The sequence below is a fragment of the Pteropus medius genome, unplaced genomic scaffold, assembly GCF_902729225.1.
Source record: "Pteropus medius unplaced genomic scaffold, Ma_sr-lr_union100, whole genome shotgun sequence".
NCBI lineage: Eukaryota > Metazoa > Chordata > Mammalia > Chiroptera > Pteropodidae > Pteropus > Pteropus medius.
Window position 1 is genome coordinate 3,599,824 of NW_024352784.1, and position 21,891 is coordinate 3,621,714.

The 21,891-nt window shown below is 36.7% G+C and overlaps 1 protein-coding gene across 1 annotated transcript in view; it reads right to left on the reverse strand.

Annotated features, from left to right (window-relative positions):
• FCHSD2 (FCH and double SH3 domains 2) overlaps positions 1 to 21,289 on the reverse strand; it is a 212,655-nt gene extending 191,366 nt beyond the window's left edge. The window contains 2 exon segments of the mRNA XM_039848321.1: positions 18,754 to 18,851; positions 20,579 to 21,289. Coding sequence (XP_039704255.1) covers positions 18,754 to 18,851; positions 20,579 to 20,599 — 119 coding nt within the window. The 5' untranslated portion in view covers positions 20,600 to 21,289.
• Between the last annotated feature and the right edge of the window lie 602 nt (positions 21,290 to 21,891).

A 21,891-nucleotide genomic window follows, 5' to 3' on the forward strand; every position in this document is an offset into this window, starting at 1 on the left:
ACTATAAATTTGGATGACAATAGCTACCCTGAGATATCTACTACTGATATTCCAAAAAGTAGTATAGGAAAAATCCTCCTCATTCAAAAAGAAATAACTAAAAAGGAAGCAGGAAACAGAATCTATATGACTATGAAATCTAGAAAAGAAGGAAAACAGGAAAAACCTAGTGGCAAAGGACACGCATGAGAAAAAGCTGCCATGGATCAGAAGAAATATGTAATCAAATATTTCAGATGAATTTTTAAAACTTAATTAAAAAAACTAATGAAGCAAATACCACTTAAATAGAATTAAAGAATGTCAAAGTTACAAGAGAATGAGCAGTGCTGATAGCAGGCATCCTGTCTGGCTCCTGATTGGTCAGTCTTTCACCAATGAGTATAATGTTTCCTGTGGGTTTTTCATATGTATCTTTATTATCTTAAGGATGTTTCCTTCTATTCCTAGTTTACTGAGCATTTTTATGATGAAAGAGTGCTGAATTTTGTCAAATGCTTTTTCTGCCTCTATTGATATAATCATGTGTTTTTTTTCCTTCATTCTATTAATATATTTCATTCTTTGATTTTCTTATGTTGACCTTTTCATTCCTGGGATGAATCTCACTTCATCATAGTGTATAATCCTTTAAATTTGTTGGATTCAGTTTGCTAGTATTTTGTTGAGGATTTTTGCATCAGTGTTCATCAGGAATGTGGATCCTTAGTTTTCTCACCGTATTTTTGTCTGACTTTGATGTCAAGGTAATGAGAACCTCATAGACTGTGTTAGGAGAGTCTAAGAAGGACTGGTATAAATTCTTCTTTAGTTGTTCAGTAAATTCACCCATGAAGCTGTCTAGTCGTAGACTTGCCTTTGTGAGATTTTTTTGATTACTGATTCAATCTCTTATTAAAGGTCTACTGAGAATTTCTATTTCTTCCTGAATGAGTTTTAGTAATTAGCGTGTTTCTAAAAATTTGTCTCTTTCATCCAGGTTATCCAATTTTTTGGCATATAACTGCTCTTAATACTCTCTTAAAATCCTTATTTCAGAAGCATCGAGAGTAATGTCCCCACTTTCATTTCTGATTTTAGTTGCTTGTGTCCTCTCCCTCTCCATCCTCCTCCCTATTTTTTAGACTAAATCTTTGACAATTTGTTGACCTTTTCAGAGAACTGACTTTGGTTTCACTGACTTACTCTATTATTTTTCTATTCTCTATTTCGTTTATCTCTGATTCAACCTTTATTATTTTCTTCCTTCTGCTGGCTTTGGCTTTGGTTTGCTCTTTTTCCAGTTCCTTAGGTGTAAAGTTAAGTGGGTTCAAGATCTTTCTTCATTTTTAATGTAGGTGGTTAGAGCTATAAATTTCCCTGAGTAGTTTCACTGCATACCATAAGTTCTGGTTTGTTGCATTTTTATTTTCCATCTTCTCAAAGTAGTTCTAATTTCCCTAGTGATTTCTTTTGAGCAACTTCTTGTATATTGTTTAACTTCCATATATTTGCAAATTTTCCAGTTTTCCTTATGTTAAGTGATTTCTATAGCTTCATTCCATTATGGTCAGAGAAAGTACTTTGTATGATTTAAATCATTTTAAATTGATAATTGTTTATGGTCCAACTTATGGTCTATCCTGGAGAAAAGTCCATGTGCACTTGAGAAGAACCTGTCTTCTGCTTTGTTGGTTGAGTGTTCTGTTTACGTCTGTGAGGTCGAGCTGGTTTATAGTATTTTTCAATGGAATAAAAGTGATGGTCCAGAAACAAATCAAAACATCTATGGCCAACTAATTTTCAACACGAATGCCAAGACCATTTAAAAAAGGAAAGAAGAGCCTCTTCAATAAATGCCATTAGGACAACTAAATTTCTACATACAACAGAATAAAGTTGCTCACCCCTAGCTCATTCCAGACATAAAACTTAACTCAAAATGGATCAAAGACCTAATGTAATAGCTAAAACTATGGAACTTTTAAAGGAAAGCAAGAGAGTATATCTTCATGACCTTGGATTTGGTAACAGATTCTTAGATAAAACACAAAGCACAATCAACAACAACAAAAAAAATAGGTAAAATGAACTTCATAAAATTTTAAAATGTCTGTGCATCAAAGGACATTATCAAGAACATGAAAAGACAACAGAATAGGAGAAATATCTGCAAATCATATATCTGATAAACATCTAATATTCACACTATATAGAAAAATCTTCCAAACCTAAGAGACAAACAGTCCAATTTAAAAATGGGCAAAAGTATTAAACATACGTTTCTCCAAAGAAGATAGACAAATGGCCAATAAGCACATGAAAATATGTTCAACATCATTAGTTATTAGGGAAATGCAAATCAAAACCACAATGAAATATTACTTCACATTCACTAAAAAAAAAAAAAAATAGAAATAAGAGCCCTCATACATTGCTGGTAAGAATGTAAAAATGGTGCACCTGCTATAGAAAACAGCTTTGCACTTCCTCAAAAAATTTTAAATGGAGTTACTATATGATGTAACAATTCCACTCTTCAGTATACACTACTCAAAAGAACTAAAAATAGATATTAAAGCCAAAGCATGTAGACCAAAAGTTCATAGCAGCATTATTCATAACACTCAAAAAGTGGAAACAAGCCAAATGTCCATCAATAGATCGATGGATAAACAAAATGTGGTATACTCATACAATGGAAAATTATTCGGCCATAAAAAGTAACACATACTGACACATATTACAACATAGATAAATCTCAAAAACAGTATCCTAAGTTAAAAAAAAAAAAAGCCAATCACAAAATGCCACTGTATTAGTAGTGTTCTGCAGAGAAACAGAACTAATATGATGTGTATATGTATAAAAAAGATTTATTTTAAGAAACTGGCTCAAGTGATTATGGAGGCGGACAAGTCTAAAATCTGCAGGGTGGGATAGTAGGCTGGAGACTCAGAAAAGCCAATGCTACAATTTAAGTTAAATGCCATCAGGCTGGAGACCCAGGAGGGAGCCAATGATGCAGGTCAAGTGCAAAGGCCATCTGCTGCAGTATTACTTCTAACTCAGATAAGGTCAGTCTTTTGTTCTATTCAGGGCTTCAACTGATTGGTTGAGGCCACCCCACGTTATGATGAATAATATACTTTATTCAAAAGTCTACTGATTTAAATGTTAATCTCACACAAAAACACCCTCAGAGAAACATCCAGAATAATGTTTTGACACAAATCTGGATACTGTAGCCCGGCCAAGTTGACATAAAATTAACTACTATAGTCATGAATTATATGACTCTATTTATATGAAATATCCAGAGTAGACAAATTCATAGAAATAGAAAGCAGATTAGTCAATTGCCAGGGCATTAGGGGAGGAGGTGAAATAGTGAATGACTGCTTAATCGGTATGAGGCTTCCTTTTGGGATGATAAAAATGTTACAGAATTACATAGCTGTGATGATCATACAACACTGTGAATGTACTGAAAGCCACTGAATTGTACACTTCAAAATGGTTAAAATGGTAAACTTTATATTATGCTAATTTTACTCAATTTTAATTAAAAAAAAAAAAAGAACTTATTGATTTTTGCTGTGAATAAGATGTGGGCCCAAATTGTAAAGTACTATTGAATAGGGTCTCCTGCTGAGTCAATGGGACTTACAAACACAGAATTCCTAAGGGCTACAGAAATTGTATGCCAACACCCAGAAAAGAGACAAATACCTGATCAAGAAAGTGCAGAGTTAGCCATGAAAGATCCACAGAAGTGCCCTCAAAATTTGGCAATCTAGAAATGGACAAATTCCTTGAAGGATACAAATTAACAGAAATTGAAAACTTGAGAAGCCATATACCAATTAAAAAGTATAATTTGTAATTAAAAGCTCATCTCTCAAAAAACAAAAAACAAAAACTCCAGGTCAAGATGGCTTCACTGGTTAATTCTATCAATCATTTAAGGAAGAAATAACACTGTCATACATAAACGCTTCCAGAAAGTAGAGAAGGGAACATTTGTGAACTCATTTTATGTGGTCAATATTACCCCGCAACCAAAACTTGAAAAGATATCACCAAAAAAACAACGACAACAACAACAAAAAACCCTATAGTAAATATCTCTTATAAGCACAGATGTAAAGCCCTTACCCAAATATTAGCAAATCAAATCCAGCGTTACATAAAAAGGATAATACGTAATGACCAAGCGAGGTTTATCTGAGGAATGCAAGTATGGTTCAATTCCAAAAATTAATCAACGTAACTCACCACAGAACAAAGGAGAAAAGACTTACTACAATCATTTTCAAACATGCAGAAAAAATATATGGCAAAATCCAACATCATGAATTTAACCAAGGAGATGAAAGTGCTGAATACATTGATGAAAGAAACTGAAGATACAAATAAATGGGAACATATCTCATGTTCATGGATCAGAAGAATTAATATTGTTAAACTGTCCATACTACCCAAAGTCTATATATTCAATGCAATCTCTATCAAAATTCTAATGGCATTTTTCACAGAAATTTAAAAAATCCTAAAATTTGGATGGAAACACAAAAGATCCTGAATAGCCAAAGCAATCCTGAGAAAGAAGTACAAAGTTGGAGGCATCACACTTCCTGATTACAAACTATGTTACAAAGCCACAGTAATCAAAACAGTATGATACTGGCATAAAGAAAACATACAGACGAACAGAACAGAATAAAGAGCCTATAAATAAACCCATGAATAAGCAGTCAAATAATATTTGACAAGAGAGTCATGAATAGTCTGGGGGAAAAGGATAGTCTGTTCAATAAATGGTGTTGGAAAAATTGAATATTCACATATAAAAGAATGAAATTGGACCCCTATCTTATACCACTCACGAAAATTAACTTGAAATGAATTAAAGACTTATACATAAGATCTGAAACCATAAAAGTCCTAGAAGAAAACATAAGGCAAAGCTCCTTGACACTGGTCTTGGCAATGATTTTTTAGACATGATACAAAAGCATAAGCAATAAAAACAAAAATAAACAAGTAGGACTACATCAAATTAAAAACCTTCTATAAAGTAAAAGAAACAATAAACAAAATGAAAAGGAAACCTATGGATCGAGAGAAAATATCTGCAAACCATATATCTGATAAGGGGTTAATACTCAAAATATTTAAGGAACTCACAACTCAAGAGCAAAATAATAATAATCTGATTAAAGATGTACAGAGGACCTGAAAAGACAGTTTTCCAAAGAAGATATACAAATGGCCAATGGGTACATGAAAAGGTGCCCAACATCACTAATCATCAAGAAAATACAAAACAAAACCACAATGAGATATGACTTCACACCTGTAAGAATAGCTATTACTAAAAGGACAAGAAATAAGCATTGGCCAATGTGGAGAAAAGGGAACCCTGTGCACTGTTGCAGGGAATGTAAATTGGTATTATGGAATACAGTATGCAGGTGTCTCAAAAAATTAAAAACAGAACTACCGTATGATTCAGTAATCCCACTTCTGGGTATATCTGAAGAGAACGAAATCACTATCTGAAAGAGATATCTGCACACCCATGTTCATTGCAGCATTATTCACAATAGCCAAGACAAGAAAACAACCTAAGTGTTGAGGCCTCTCCCCAAATCTACCAACTTTGAATCTTAAGAGTAGGACCTAAGCATCTGTAATGTTGTAAAGTACACAGGTGAATCCTACATATACAATGCATTCTTGGCACCTACATTTGAATAAGCTATGTTTAATTCTGGGAATTCAAAATATTTCAAAGAAGACAATGTCATCACACTGTGATGGCAATATTCAGGAATCTGAAATAGCTCTATGATCTTCCTCATCATATAACCATCCTTCTCAGTCCCCTTCCTGACTCCACACTTCTCAACATCAAAGTGGTTTCAAAGTGGTTGAGGAGCACCACCTCTCAGATTTATCAAATGCAGTCTAAATAGAGCTGCTTTTTCTCTAGTTACATGTGTTGACCCACTGACTTATCTTAATTGGACATATTTAAACTTCTTTTCCTTTCAGCTCTTGATACACTCACTATAAGTAAAAATGTCATCAAACTGAGTTACCTGAAAAGAGACAATTTTATCACAAAGAAACTGAAGTCCAAGTTTGTTATGAATAGGCCTCAAGATGAAGAGAGTCACAAGAAATCTTCCAATGCTCTTTAACATAACATCCTTTAAGTAGAATTTAGGTCATTTTAGTAAAAATTGCATGATGACAGAAGATTACTATGCCCTCTCATTTTTCAAGTGGTGATATCATGGCACACACACAAAAGGACCTGAGGAAGGTGTCAACCCCCAGCTAAAACTGCATTTTCAAGTACAATCATGCACCCCTTAACAACAGGGATATATTCTGAGAAATGTGTCGTTAGGCAATTTTGTCAGTATGTGAACATCACTGAGTGTATTTACACAAACCTAGACTGTACAGCCTACTATACACCTAAGTTATATAGTATAATCCTGACTACAAACCTATACAGCATGTTACTGTACAGAATAACATGAGATTAAATCAAGCACAAGAGAAAATAATGCAATCAAGTGACATGGTAAACACGAGATGTATGAGGCTGCTATGTGTAACATGGCATACTTCTTTATAACGAACTTTTTATAAGTAGAAAGAGTATACTCTAAAATAATGATACAAAGTGTAGTAAATACATAAACCAGTAACGGTCATTTATTATCATTATCAAGTATTATATACTGTGCATAATTACATGTGCTATACTTTTATATGACTGGCAGTGCAGCAGGTTTGTTTGCACCAGCATCACCACAAACAGGTAAGTAACTGCACTAAAACATTACAATATTACTAAAAGAAAATTTTCAGCTCCATTATAATCTTATGGGACCACCTTTGCATGCGGTCGGTCCATCGTTATGTGGTGCATGACTATAAACAAATTACTTTCCATTAAAATTTATCAATAAATATCAAGTTACCAAAATTATCTTGTCAGGAGATCCATAATCAAGTTCACCTTTCAACACCTCGACTTTAAGTATTTTCATCTATGATATATCATATTTAAGATCCAATTTAAGATGCCAAATTTTCTTTGCCAGGAAAAGAGTAGGGGACATTCATTAGTCAGATAATCTTTTATCGAAGTAGAATACACATTTCTTTGAAATCATGGCAGACAACACATAGCAAACATTTTTGCTATATGATGCAAATTTTTCTATAGGATGCAAGTAAAAGTTAACCAATTTTTTACTGCATGATTTGTTTTTAAATATCTTTAGTGCGAGATACATCTTATTCCTTATCTGTGAATTACACTGTACATTTAAAAGATACATCATAAATCTTTCGCAGCCTTTGGCTTAGCAGAGTTACATAAACTTATACACTGAGGTCTTTTTCCTTGCTTTCTCCTTCCTTAAAATGGGACTGACACATAACAGCTTTGAGGTTTGAAGACTTAATACATGTGCATTAACATATCAAGACTAGACCTATATCAGTGACAAAAGACACACAAACAAAATAGGCCATTGTCAAAGTCACTTAAAATTTTTTAACAAAGTTTTACAATTAGTTACTATTATTCTTTTATATTTTTTATCGACTAATGGAACTTTGACTATCTGGTTATTTTCCTGAAAGGAAATTTAGATTATGTCTTCTCAGAAGACTATTGGTCCTCATGCAGATAGCTATACAAAATAAAACAATGTGATTGACTAACAGCAATTTATTTTCTAGGTAAGAAGCAATTTAATAACTTTTGTAACCTACTTGTTTCAAACATGTAGAACTTTTTTCTATTAAAGTGAGTTTACTAATATAAAGCATCATAAGATTACACACATATCTACCACCCAATATGAGCTGATTCTATGCTATTTGTGGAGTATATTTTATTTTATGTACATTGCCAAAAAGTTAAAGATAAACATAATTAGGTGGTAAGAAAAAAAACCTTGCTACATAACAAGACTTTAGCTCTATTTGGAAACTTCGTATCCTTCAATTATCACCACAAAACTATCTGGTCTTAACTTACAACAAAAAAGACAGACTATAGAAATATATCAAAATATAATCTAAATCCCTGATATAATTATCAGGTGAGCCAAGAGTTCCCTAAAATTTCAGTTTCATACAATGCTGCAACAATCCCGAATGTGAAAAAACATGAAACCATGAAACCCCAGACCACGGATCTTCTTCCACTCCTGTACTAATTAGCCAGACTGAAAGATCTGCAAGGCACTAAACCTTACACCTCTGCTTTGAGGTTATACTATATAGCTTAGGTGTACAGTACTACTACTACTATTCTAAGTAGTAGTTCTTGAGACAAGATACTATACCCCATCCACAATGTCTGGACTTGGTGGGCATGGAAAATGCTGTGCCCTCAATTATTTTAAATAATCCTAAGTGAGACAACTGTCTTCTACTTTCAAGAACACTGAATACAGCTATCAAAACCAGGGAAAGATGTTTCTATGTTCAATGGATTCCTGCCAAGAACTAATAAAGGCTGAGAAAATGTCTAAGTACCTAGGCTCTCTCACGGCTTGAAAATACTATGAAAATTTCACTTGATTTCAACTCCTATATCATACACCTGTAAAGGTAGTTTTCAATAAGAAAAAGAACTTAAATGTTAAACCCAGGTTCAAACTCAGTTCTTCCATTACTTAGTTCTCTGATCCCGGGCAAGTCTCTTAACCACTCTGAGCCTCAGTCTCCTTATCTAAAAAGTGGAAATAATAATAATAAATAGAATGCATAGTTGCTGGGAGGCTTTGAGATATAATGAATGTTCAACAGCAAGTGTTGACAAGGATCTCATACATTGCTGGTAGGAATGTAAATTGGTACAGTCCCTTTGGAAAACAGTCTGGCAGTTCCTCAAATAGTTTAGCATAGAGCTAACAGATTACCCAGAAATTCTACTCTTAGGTAAATATCCAAGAGAAATGAAAAAACTTACATATGAATGCTCGCATAAGTATCTTGCATAATAGCCAAAAGCGAAATAACCCAAATGTCTATCAACTGATGGATTAATAAAATGTGCTTTATCCAAACAATGAAACAGTTGGCAATAAAAAGGAATGAAGTACTCATAGATGCTACAACATTGATGAACCTTGAAAACATTATGCAAGTGAAAGAAACCAGTCACAACAGACCACATATTGTACCATTTCATTTATATGAGATGTCCAGAACAAGTAAGTCTATAGAAAGTAGATTAGTGGTTGCCTAGGTCTGGGTAAACGGAGGAAGAGAGGAAGGATGATGTCTAAGGGGTGCAGGGTATCTTTCTGTGGTAATGAAAATGTTCTAAAATTGATTGTGGTATTAGACTCATTTCTCTGAATACACTAAAAGCCACTAAATTATATACTTTGAATGAATTATATGGTATATGAATTATATCTTAATAAAGCTTTAAAAAAATTGCCGTGCTACAGCATACATACATTTATATATGGAATATCCAAACCCATATACCCAAAAGTAGAGGATTAAGATTATATAGGTATTAAATAGGCAAAAATAATCTTACCTATGTTTTTAAAGACAGCTAAATATCTTCCTTTAATATATCTGAACAGCAAACTTCCATTTTTAGCCATGATGAAGTAATTGGTAACAGACTAGCCCTCCTTGAGTAACATCTATAAAACTGGACAAAATATATAACTCTACTATTTTCAGGTACAAAACAACTGGCAGCACAGGAGGTATGAACTACGTTTGCTCCAGCATCTTATGTGGAGTGGTATAATATTAACTCTAAGTATACAGTGATAAATTAAAGATGCATGGTATAACACCTAGAACAACCACTTGAAAACAAAAAAAAAAAAGGTAGAGCTAAAAATGCAAGAGAAGAAAATAGAATACTAAGAATATTCAATTAGCTCAATATAGCTGAGAATACTATTATATAAAATACCTCTATAGTAAAACAGACAAAACAGTTCCCCAATAGAGCAAGTTGGCTAATAATGCAAAATACATTTTATTACAGAAACAATATTTTAAATGACAACTAAGATATAAAATCTTTGCATAAAGTTAGATCAAAATCTGAGGCTGGACAGGAATCTAACCACCTTATATATTCTCTCATTTGGGGACAAAACAATTTCACAATGCATAAAGAAAAGAACATAGTAGCACACACAGCCTATTTCCCCAACTCCAAACAACCAGCTGGAGACCAGTCATTTTATGAAGAGAAGTTTGTAAATCAAGTATTCTTAATACTTGTGCATATTAGAAATAAACTGTAAAGTCTATTAATGACAAAACTTCACTAAAAACTAATTAAAAGCCAAAAATGACATTTTAGCATGCACTAATGTAAACTTTGATAATATGTTATGTTTAACAGACAGGCAATAAAATGTTACTAATAGTGAATCATTTTAGTTTTGAGAGTAGGTAATATTCACATAGTTCAAAAATTCAAAACATATCAAAAAAGCTATAGAATAGAAAATCCGTCTCTTGTTCCCATTCTCCTGCAGCCAATGGGGGAAAAAACAAATACCACTAAAATATAATCAAGGGACATATACTCCCAATTGTTTCCTGTGGGACCACAGACATGGTAACACTTTTCATAACACTAGAAATGAAATTTTCTTTTTGAATTGGAATTATTGCAAAGTTTGCAAAACAGAAAACATCTGGATGACAAGACACTCATGCATAAATACCAAAAAGGAGATCAAATGGAATGTTAAAATAAGCATGACTAAGGAAAACTGCGAGGACACAATAAAATGAAATTAAAATATCAGCTAAGGTTCTGTTAAGTTAGTCCTGACCAGCACATGACAGGAAATCTGCAGCAATGGAACAAAAGAAGAGGGTTACAAGTTTCTATGCTTAGTTCCCAAATTAGTCACTGAAGAGCCAACAGTACAAACCAGACTTACAAACTCCTGCTTATGCACCAGATCACTCCTGAAGACTGACACCAACAAAACAGAAAGGCATGTATGTGGGATTCAAATGAACATTCGAAGAATTTACAAAGAAAAACATTAATTTACCACCACAGGCCTCCTCAGGTAAAAGGCTTCATACATCATACTTGCAAGACTGAATTGCCAATCCTCAATCATTAAGAGGCAAATTAAAAGGAAAAAAATAAGAGCTAGGAGTAATTCTAGCTCTTATTTGTCCTTCTTCAATTTGTTTAGCCACTTCACTACTTATTAATGCTTTCACCTGAGAAGTAAAAGGAGCTCAGCAAAAATATAACTGCCTGGAGGGCCCTCTGACCGCCATTTCTCTAAATTATCAGAAGACCAAACATGGAAAGATATTTAACCACTCCTGTATCCCTAAAAAAGAGAATCAAGAGGCCCCTGGCCTACTGGCCCATTACCCATGGCAAATACAAACACCTATTCTTGACCAAAGACACTGAATTCATAAGTAGTTGGAAGGAGGGGATACCAATGGTTTCTAAAGAGTTCCTTATTCCCAATCTGTTTGGGATAACTGGTATTCCAGCTATATCTTTCATGATCTAACCCCAAAATATTTTTTGCACTTTTATGGACAGCACTAGGAGTAATTAGAAATGGGTCCCTGTGACAAACAGGGCAAAACAGTAATGTGGCAAAAGCCATATTAGTGCCACCGATACCTCTACAAGAAGATAATCACATTCCCAGCCTCCTTTGTAGCTAGGAATTTATGGGTATATGAAACAACTTCATCCAATGAGTTATAAGGGAAAGTCTATTGGGATAATTTCTGGTAGAAACTGTCTTCCTAGTAGAAGGAAAGGAGAAGAGAAAGGGAGGGAAATTTACATAAAGAGAAACTGTCCTTCCCGCCTCTTTTCCCATCTAAAGTTATATGAGAATATCATGCTTGGAGTTGCAGAAGCCATCTGGCAATCATGAGGAATCATTACCTACACACAGAAAGATGGAAGGTAACTAGGACTGCTGAACTTGGTGAAGGGAATTCTTTAGTATTACTTGAACAGTTTATCTTTGAGGTTCATTACATTTTTCTGACCTAAGAGTTAACTCTTTAGGAGATAAATAAGTTACAGTTCATAATTTCTGAATCGATGTTCTCAATTAACAAAACTACAGTCCACATGCAGTTATTGAGCTTCCGTTATGTTCTACACACTATGCAATACAGCTGGTATGCATCACTGTGTTTAATTACCAAAATAACCCCATGAGGTATTACAATTATTACCATTTTATGGTGAGAAACATGAGGCTCAAAAATGTTCAAGTGACTTGTTATGGCATGTGGCCAAAGTCACACAGTTAATAAGAGATTAAGAACTAGAATTTGCACCCAGGTTGTATGCCTCTAAGCAAGTGCTCTTTTCAGTTTATCACAGCTACCCTACCACACAGATCACCTTCACCATCTCATACTGCATACCTGGGTGTGGCTAAAAAGACCAAAACAAGGAAAAGTACACATAAAAATTCTTCGACACCTCTATTCTTAACCAGAATAGTGGATAACTTTCATTATGAGCCCTTAGTTTCATTCTACTTGGCTCATAAAAGTATTCTCCATTCAAGTCTATAAATCATAAGATAACTTCTGCAGTGGGCTGTAACGACTATGCTGTTCAGAACAAAATCTTTGAATTTTAGGATCAGATAAGGGTCTATGAGCAATGGTTTATGAGCTCATAAATCATGAAGCAGCAATAGGACAAGGTATTATTAAAAACCTGACCCAATTCAAGTAAGCAGTGGTTTGTGACAAAAAGTTTTATTAAATAAACCCTTTCAAATTATATTTCCCTATTTCTTCTTCTGCCCAGTTTGTATCTCCTTAGTTTCCTTCTTCATAAGTAATAATAATGTGGAAGTATATGTTTACAATTTAAATTCTTTTAGTCAGTTGAAGTTCCATGTTATCTTTCAATTTTGAAATCAGGTAATCTTTTTTTTCCTCTCAAAGAAACATTAAGTATGGTCCTACTTGATCTTTCTCTTTGTAGCCTTGTTTTTTTAAAAATTCTCCATCTCATGATTTATGTCATTTTTAAGCTCTGATTTGAAAAAACATTAGATTGAGAAGCAATGATTGTTGAATGAATGAAAAAAGACCAAGGTCCAGTACCTGATCTGCTACTTCTAGTTTTTATCATATCTAAAACAGGACTGATTGCAAGACACATTATGTTTCACTCTGAAAAAAATGCTGCCAATTAAACTGATACAATGTCCCATCACATACAATTTTTATTTACACTTATTAAAAGAGCTCTCTTAAAGTTATTTAGTCAGATTTTTAGCAAATATTACTTGTGAATAATTTTTAAAAGATAAATGAAATAAATTGGGGCATAAACTGGTCACATTCAGAGTAATTCAAACACTTCTGAATTAATTTTTTATTCAGTCATTGACACACATGTTTTTCAAAACAATATCATAACTCTCTGCAATCAAAAGCCTGGACTACCCAAGATTTGTATTCTAAACCTTGGTATTTTCTTCCAAGCCTGCTGATATCTATTCTGCAAGTTCTATGCATGAAGAGACAATGACAACTGCATCATGGCCAAAAGCTATCGTAAGACGTATCTGTATTTCAGAAGCAAAAGAATGTAAAAAAGAAAAAAAAGTGTTTCTCTTAGAATTAACGAAACACCATAACTTCCTTTATTATCTTGAATAAGACAACATCTTTTCCCTGGCTTCAATTTGCACTAATAATAGTAGCTACCAATGCTGAATACCTACCACACTGGGCATTTCGCATATCTCATTTAACTCTTAAAGAAAAGCAAAACAGTAGGCATTAATCTTGTTTTATATACATGAAATACAAAGCTCAGAGAACCTTAGTAACTTCTCCAAGATTACCCAACTAGTAAGTGGCAGAGCTGGGTTTCCATCTCTGGTCTACCTTCAAAGTCCTTACTCTTTCCACCACTTCAGTGGTTCTTAAAATTTAGTGCATGTAAGAATCAGAGCAGGAAAAATGCTGCAAATACTGCACATATGCGCAAATCATATTGCTGATAAAATATATATATGATATATCATATATATCTCACAACTCAATAAGAAAAAGACAAATAACTCAAAAAATGGGCAAAGGATCTGAATAGACCTAAGAAGATATACAAATGGGCAATAAGCACACAAAAAAAATGCTCAAAAAATGCAAATCAAAGCCACAATATGATACCACTTCACACCTATCAGAAGAGCTATAATCAAAAGACAGACAATAACAAATAGTGGCAAAGATATGGAGAAACTGCAACCTTCATAAATTATTGCTGGTGGGAAGATAAAATGGTATAGCCACTTTGAAAAACAGCTTGAAAGTTTCTCAAAAAGTTATACACAAAGTTCCCATATGAACCAGCAATTCCACTACTAGATAATATACCTAAGATAAATGAAAACATAAATCCACACAAAAATTTGTACATGAATGTTCAAAGGAGCATTATTAACAATAACCAAATAGTCCATCAACTGATGAATGGATTAATAAAATGTAGTATATCCATATAATGGAATAGTATTTGGCAATAAGAAAGGAATTGAAGTACTGCTGCTATAACAGGATGAACCTAGAAAACATTATGCTAAGTAAAAGCCAGTCACAAAAGACCACATATTGTATGATTCCATTTATATATACTCTATTTCCGTAGAGAGAGAAAGTAACTGCTTAAGGCTGGAGAAGGTGATGGGAAATGATTGCTAATAGGTACAGTTACTTTAAAGCAGGACAAAAATATTCTTAAGTTAAAATGCAATGGTTGCACCACCCTATGAATATACTAAAAAACTTTAAATGGGTTAATTGTATGGTATATGAATTGTATCTCAATAAACCTTTTTTTTTTTTTTTAAACTCTCTGGACCAGATTACCTTTAAGGTTCCTTTCTAGATATAAAAGTCTCATAGTATCCATAAAAACAGACTTCAGAATCTAATCCCCAGTGACTCCCATGAACCTACAGCTTAGAGAAAGTATCATACAATATAGCAATTCTTCACTTGAGGTCAATAGACCTCCAGGTGTCTACAAAGGAAAGGCAGGTGCTTCTTGAGCCAGTTTCAATTTTTCAGAACATCTGTGAGAAACCACTTAGCCTTCTCTGAGTTACATTTTAAGTATCTTTGCCTTTGGCTGGTTTCATGTTAGTAGTTTTAAAATGCTGATTCAAAGCTTGATTGACAGTTCAATATATAAAAAGTAAAAAATAAGAAAACAAATTAGTTAAAATGTATTTTTGATAGGCAAAATGTTTCAAAGAATGGGACCCATTATGAGCTCCTTGGTTAAAAGCTTGGGAAATACAAATATAGGGGAAAGTACACTCGTCTAGAAATCCGGAGAAAGAGCTTAGGGTCCTCCTCAGTATGATTCACTTCATCTCATTGCCTCAGTTTCCCTTTTCATCTATAAAATCAACAAATGTGATAGTATCCACCTAACTCTAAAATTCCATGATTTTTCCATACTATATAATGACATCCTAAAAAATGTCTGCGAAAAAGGTAGTTCTTTATATTCTGGGTCCTTGCAAAGAACTTTCGTTACTGACTCTACTTAACATATCATAGAAATAAACAATACTAAATACATAATACTAATAAACAATACATAGACTTCAGTATTTAGAAACTTTTAAGTGACCTTAAAAAGCAAAGAGAGAAAAAATAATAATAATAAATTAAAAAAAAAGTAAAGTAGCTTATCTACTGCTTACAGCAAAAGTCAACAGGAAACACTTAAAATCTTCCCAAAGCATGGAATGTTCCTGATTAACAACAAATGAATTCTCTCTCTTTCCCATACTTTACTCCCAACCATCAGCTTCCGAATGCATCCGTGGAAGAAATGCATCCGTGGAAGGGGAAGAGAGCAAAGGAAAAATAACCATCAGAACTGGTCTCTTCCCTTCAAAATTCCAGAAGTTTAGAAGGAGAGAGGGGAGTAGGAACTAGCAATAACCCAGCATAGAATTCTCCTATTTAAAGCTTAACGCAGTGGTCCTTTTTTTTTTTTTTAATTTTTTTTAAAGTCATAAAAACTTTTCTACTACTGATGTATTTATATGAAGAATAAAAATCTATCTGCACTTTGAGTGAATTCATACTAACTTAAATCAACCATAACACTGCTACAGGAGCCATCAGTGAGAAGGAGTGCTATCTGTGGGGTTTCAGGGAGAGGGGTGGTGGGAGCCTCAAAAAAAAGAAAAAAGCAGGCAATATCTTTTACAACATAATATATATAAAAACCCAAGTTCAGAGATTTCTAATGAATTTTTAAGGTCATTCCACTTGCTAGAACTGACCAGAAACGCCAGAACACCTCATAAATACCAAGAGTAGGCAATTTTCAACTTCCAATTCAAGATTATCATTGAAAAAAAAGCAAATCATAAACCTAAACTTATGTTTTAGGACGTAATATAGTATCCTGCTCACAACTATATATTACTGAAAGGATTCATTCCACTAATTTAATATAAAAGAACACATCGATTCCTTTAAAATAATGAAAAATCCATTAATCCTTGTTGCACCAATAATCTCTGTATTCACACATTATACATAAATACAGACATACTTTGCATCAAATGGCACAGTACGTCTTAACATATCCACATGTATCAAAGTATAACACAAACTCAACAGACACTATAGCCCCTACAAATGGAGCTTATAAAACATCTCACCTAAAAACAAATAATGTATAGTTAAATATAACCAGTTACATTCATTTAAAAATTCTTCCAGCCTAAATAAAGGGTATAAAGATACAAAAACCAATAAGACTTAGCTCCTGACTTCAAGGAATTCACAGGAGGGAAGCCAGAAGCATGTGCAAAATCAATTCTCTGAGATCATAGAAAAAAAAAACTTGCAAACTTAGTGAAACCAGAATATGCCAGGTAAAAAAGTGGGGAAAAGCAAAAAGAACAACACATGAAAGGCATGAATTTAGAGAGCACAATTAAATAGAAGTTCTGAGTGGCCAAGGCAGGGGGAATAAGGAGGAAGGATGTATAGACATAAAATGGTAGTAATTAAGCCAAGAAAGGAAGCTTGCAGCTGGGTTGCAAAAGGCCCTACATGCTATGACAAGGTCTTTAGTCTTTATCCAGAAGGCCACGAAGAACCTGATATATAATAAACACTGTTTTTCACAAGACAGGAGGCATGGGGGACAATTGGAAGATATGAGAACACTACTGCAATAATTAAGATATTACTGCAATAATACAAGTAAAATGTGATAGGGTTAATAATAATACAAATAACTAGACAGTAGGAGCAACAACCTATGTCACCTTAACAGCGACTGTGTCTTCCTTCATACATTTGACCATAAGCTCTAGTACCGAGGTATAAGCAATAGAGGAAAAAGAAAAGAATGGAAGCAAGAAGTCTTTATAAACCATAACCAACAGGACGTAATAACCACTAACCACCCATACCCCACAGAAGATCATTACTTACACACTAGTTTCGCCTTCCTAAAAAACTGCTTCTGAAAATGTATTTTTCTTCATCTAGAGAATTCTACTAAAATACCTTAGTTCATTTAATAGATGTTAAAAACTGAATTCTTAACCATATAAAGAGTTTCAGGTATCTTGTCCAAGAATTATTTGAGTCTAAAAATTTCCCTGTGGCCATAAGAAAAATAAAAAGAAACAAATACAGAATTAGAGTATTTTAAATAGAGTCAAAAAACAACGATCTTGGTATATCTATAAGACTGGATAAGAATAAATTTATATGCCTTAGTTAAAACCCTGAAAATATAGGTATAAAGTACAAATACTCAAATAGTATCTAAATTAAATATGGGGGAGGAAATTAAAACCTTTAAATTAAAATCTTTGGGCTACATACAATTCAGCTATCCAAATATATATGATTTTATTATAACATATAGTTAATATTTTTCATGAAACCAACATGAAGTTGTGCACCACAGGAAAAACAGGCAACTGATAAGGCTTTAAGACCCAATTCCAATTTGATAAATGTATTACCGCTTCAATATGCAAATCATAGTCCATCCTTTATCAAAATGTTTGTTAAAAGTGTCAGTTTGTATTATAGGATTGTTAAATAAAATAGTGGCATTTCTTTCAATAAAATACTTCCCTCTATAAAGAAAGATACTGATTTTTACCATGCTAGCACAATGTCTTATCTACTACATTCAAAGTTATCTTAGTTATGAATATAGGTAACTTTAATGATAAAATCTGATAAACACACTTCCCATTAAATTTAATGTTCAAAGTTATATTTGTCATGTTCTAACCAATAATACCAGTCTCTAATCATCTGAGTTTGACTGGCACATCCCCAGATATTAACCATTAACCAGGGATGTTAGTTTAAAAATCTGTGAAATCATTAAGGTGAATGAATGTTACAATTCAGTAGAAAGATTAAATAAGAATTTCAACTTCAGTTATTATAATTTGACAGATAAACTTTTAAGACCCTTGTTTTTTCATAATAATATGTGTAGGTTATAGGTTCCCCCACTAAAGGAAAAAAAGTTTGTATTGTGTTAATTCTAGCTGTAATTTCTAGCTGAGTCAAAGCTCTAACAGCCTCAAAGCAGGAAATCCAAAAGGAAATTCCAGCATCAGTTCCTGGGGCTTGGTAACTCAAAGCTTCTTTGAAACAGAGATACAGAAGTCCTCAAACTATTTTCTATAACCTTACCTCATATCTTCAAGCAAATCACATTCTGCTTGATGTTTGGCTTGAAGTTTTGTCATCTGCTCAACTTGAATATTTTTCAGTTCTTGTGTAACTTTCACCTAAAATATATCATATATTTATGAAGGCCTTACTGTAACTTTAACCAAAATTAATAAATAATTATCATCATCATCATTAACACTTGTCAGAATATTACACCTCTTGCTTGAGAACAGAAATCCCCTGGAGAACAGAAATCCACTATTAGCCATCTAATTTTGTTTACTGAAGATACTTAATGAAAAAAACTAGCCAAATAACCTGAAACAGGAGAAATGTAAGTACGCAAGTATCAAAATTACAGATTAAAGAGGTGTAAAATAAACTGTCATCCAATTTCATGCACAAGCTCAGCACATATCTAGGACTTCATAAAGTTTTAAAGGTGTCTGTCTTTTAGTTCTTCCAAAAAGGATTCAAAGACATTAACCACCAGGAGAGGTGAGCGGAGTGTAGCCTGGAAAAGGGAGCATAAAAATATCCAATATCTAACGACCGAAATTTACGCAATCATAAAATTATAGGCATGAATCAACCACATGAATTATTCCATGATGGCTGCAGTCTCAGGATGATGCCCTCCACTCGCAGACAGCGCATCAAATCACAATCTCTTTCTCACAAAGGAGAAAGCAAAAGTGACCTTCCAGCATTGCTTATAAGCCACTCTAGCAAGCCGGTCCCCGAGGCGGCTCCAGTTTAAACAGCCAGAACAGCAAATGCAAACTGGCAAGTGCCTCGCCTCGCCCACCAGGCCGGGACGCCAGGGTTCCAGGTTACAGTGGGCCTGGAATCCCCACCTCTGGAGCGAGGCTACCTGGAGGGATGAGGGTACGTGTGTGAAATTAAAAAGGCTCACTTAACTGGAGAAACCCGGATTAAGAAAGAAAGAAGAGGAAGCAAACGAGAGTGAGTTGGGCATACAGTAAATGCTTGCCTCCTCCACCCAGCGCCCAGAGTAGACACTCAGTAACCATCTGCAGGATTAAGAAAAGGACACAGCCTCAGCCCCTGAGAAAGCTGGGTAAGAGGGCAGTGAAACAGTTCTCGAAGGGCTCAGTGGGGAAGCGCTGGCAAGCCCGGAGCACCCGTCACTCCCACCCCAAAGCCAGATCACGGCGCACACGCCACGCACTGCCCTGTTCTCACTCTCCTAGGGACAGCACCACCGCCTCTTCGCTTCCTACCCGGCAGGAGTAGCGGGGGTAGGGGAAGAAAGGCAGAACTGGTCAATGCCTAATTTCTTGTTTTCCCCTGGGATGGGGGGCGATGACTGTTCCAACTTCTTTATGGCCCGCCCCGTGGGAAAAGCAGGCCAAACCTTAAGGCTAGGCAGAAAACTAATTCCCTGCAAATTTGCAAATGTGCGAGGGTGGCGACAAGCGGCTGGAGGGCTCAAACCTGGTGCAGACTAAACAATCACACAAGCACAAGGGTCTGCAAAGCTGCAGGGACTCCCCCGCCTCCCCTCGGTGCAGCCCCGAGAATGCACTTTGCAGAGAGCAGTACTGCCATGCGCGCGCATACACACAAATGCACACCCGAAACTCTTGAGAAATGTCGGGGGTCCCTGGCGTGAAGGGGACGAACCCCAGCAGCCCCTCCGTCGGAAAGGCACCTCACACGCACGCCCCCCGCCTTGAACCGGCGGCAACTCGGTGACAAGCCAGAGGCGACGGCGGTCAAGGCCAGTGGCGGAAAGGGGGAGGGGGCACAGCGGTCGTCCTAGCCGCGATCCTTGGACACATCCTCCCAAAGCTCTCAAGCCCCCCTGCTGCACCCTCACCTTCCTCGGCGGCGGCTGCATGATGCCGAAGGGACATCAATCCTCCCTCGACGACGGCGTTAGCTAGGACGAGGGGCAAGTGGGCCGAGAGGAAGGGACGGCCCAGCGGGCGTGTGTGTGTGTGTGTGTGCGTGTGAAAGGAGAGCCTGAGAAGAACTAGCCCCGGAGGGAACAAGGCCGGCGGGAGGCAGGAGGACCCAGGTCGGAGGACGAGCGTGAAGAGAAGGAGGAGGAGCGCGGGGAAGGCCTGGGGCTCGGGCGGCCGGGGAGGTGTGTTAGCGAAGGAGGCGGAGACAGCGAGGGGGCGGGGGCCCGCGAGCTGGGCGCAGGGTCTCCCAGCTCGCTGAGCGGCTGTCGAGGAGCAGCCGCGTTGTCAGGTTCCCCGCCCGCCGCCGTCTCCGGGGCTCCTCGCAGACGCGCCTCCCCCGCCCCCACTCAGGCAAGCCGGCCCTCGCAGACCCCGACGCCCCCGCCCAGCCGCGGGAGGTGGAAGGTGGTGCCGCGCGCTCAGCTTCGGCTGCTCCACTCAGGCCGCGGGTATTTCCGGCCCCAACGCGCGGCGCAGCGCCCCTCTCCGGCGGCGGAGGGGACAGCGCAGGTCACAGCCGCGTTCCAGGGGACGGGCCAACTGCAGGGAGGGAGCGTGGTCGCGGCGTGGGGCTCCGTATCGTGGCGGGGATGGGGGGAACTAACGGATCAGTAGGCGAATAGGAGGAGCAGAAACGCTAGGAGAGCACGAACCCCTCCCCCGTCTTCTCCGAGAGTGGCACATTCCAAACGCCTCTGGTCCTCCCTCCCCCAGACTGGGAGCCAGCCGGGGGCTTCCCGCGCGCTTTCCCGCCAGCCCGCCGCGGCGCGCGCCTTCTGTCGGGGACGCGCACGTGGGCGGGAGGGGAGAGAGGAAAAAAATACTCTGCGAGGACGCACGCGCACAAGCCGCCCTTCCCTCCCGCTGGCTTTTGCTGCTGCAGCGTTTTGAGTGGGTTATAGGGACGTGGATGCTCAGAGTGGTTTTTACAATAGGGGGCGGGGAGCAGTATGCCTGTGGCAGTAGGAGATGCTTTATCTCGGTCCTCCAACACCCCTCTCTCCAGAGCTAATGGGCCGGGCAGATAGGCACGAAGGAAGCGAGCACGAACAAGCCGGCAGCAGTCGGCAGCAGGTGCCTTACTGTTGGGGGCCATGGTGAGGGGTTGATGTCTAGTTGCCTTGCAAAGAAAAAAACCCAGCTCCCTGCTGCAGGGCATTCAAGTCAAGCAGCGTAGACTCTACTGGAAGGGAGCAGTGTGGTCATTAAAGGCAGGACCCCCATT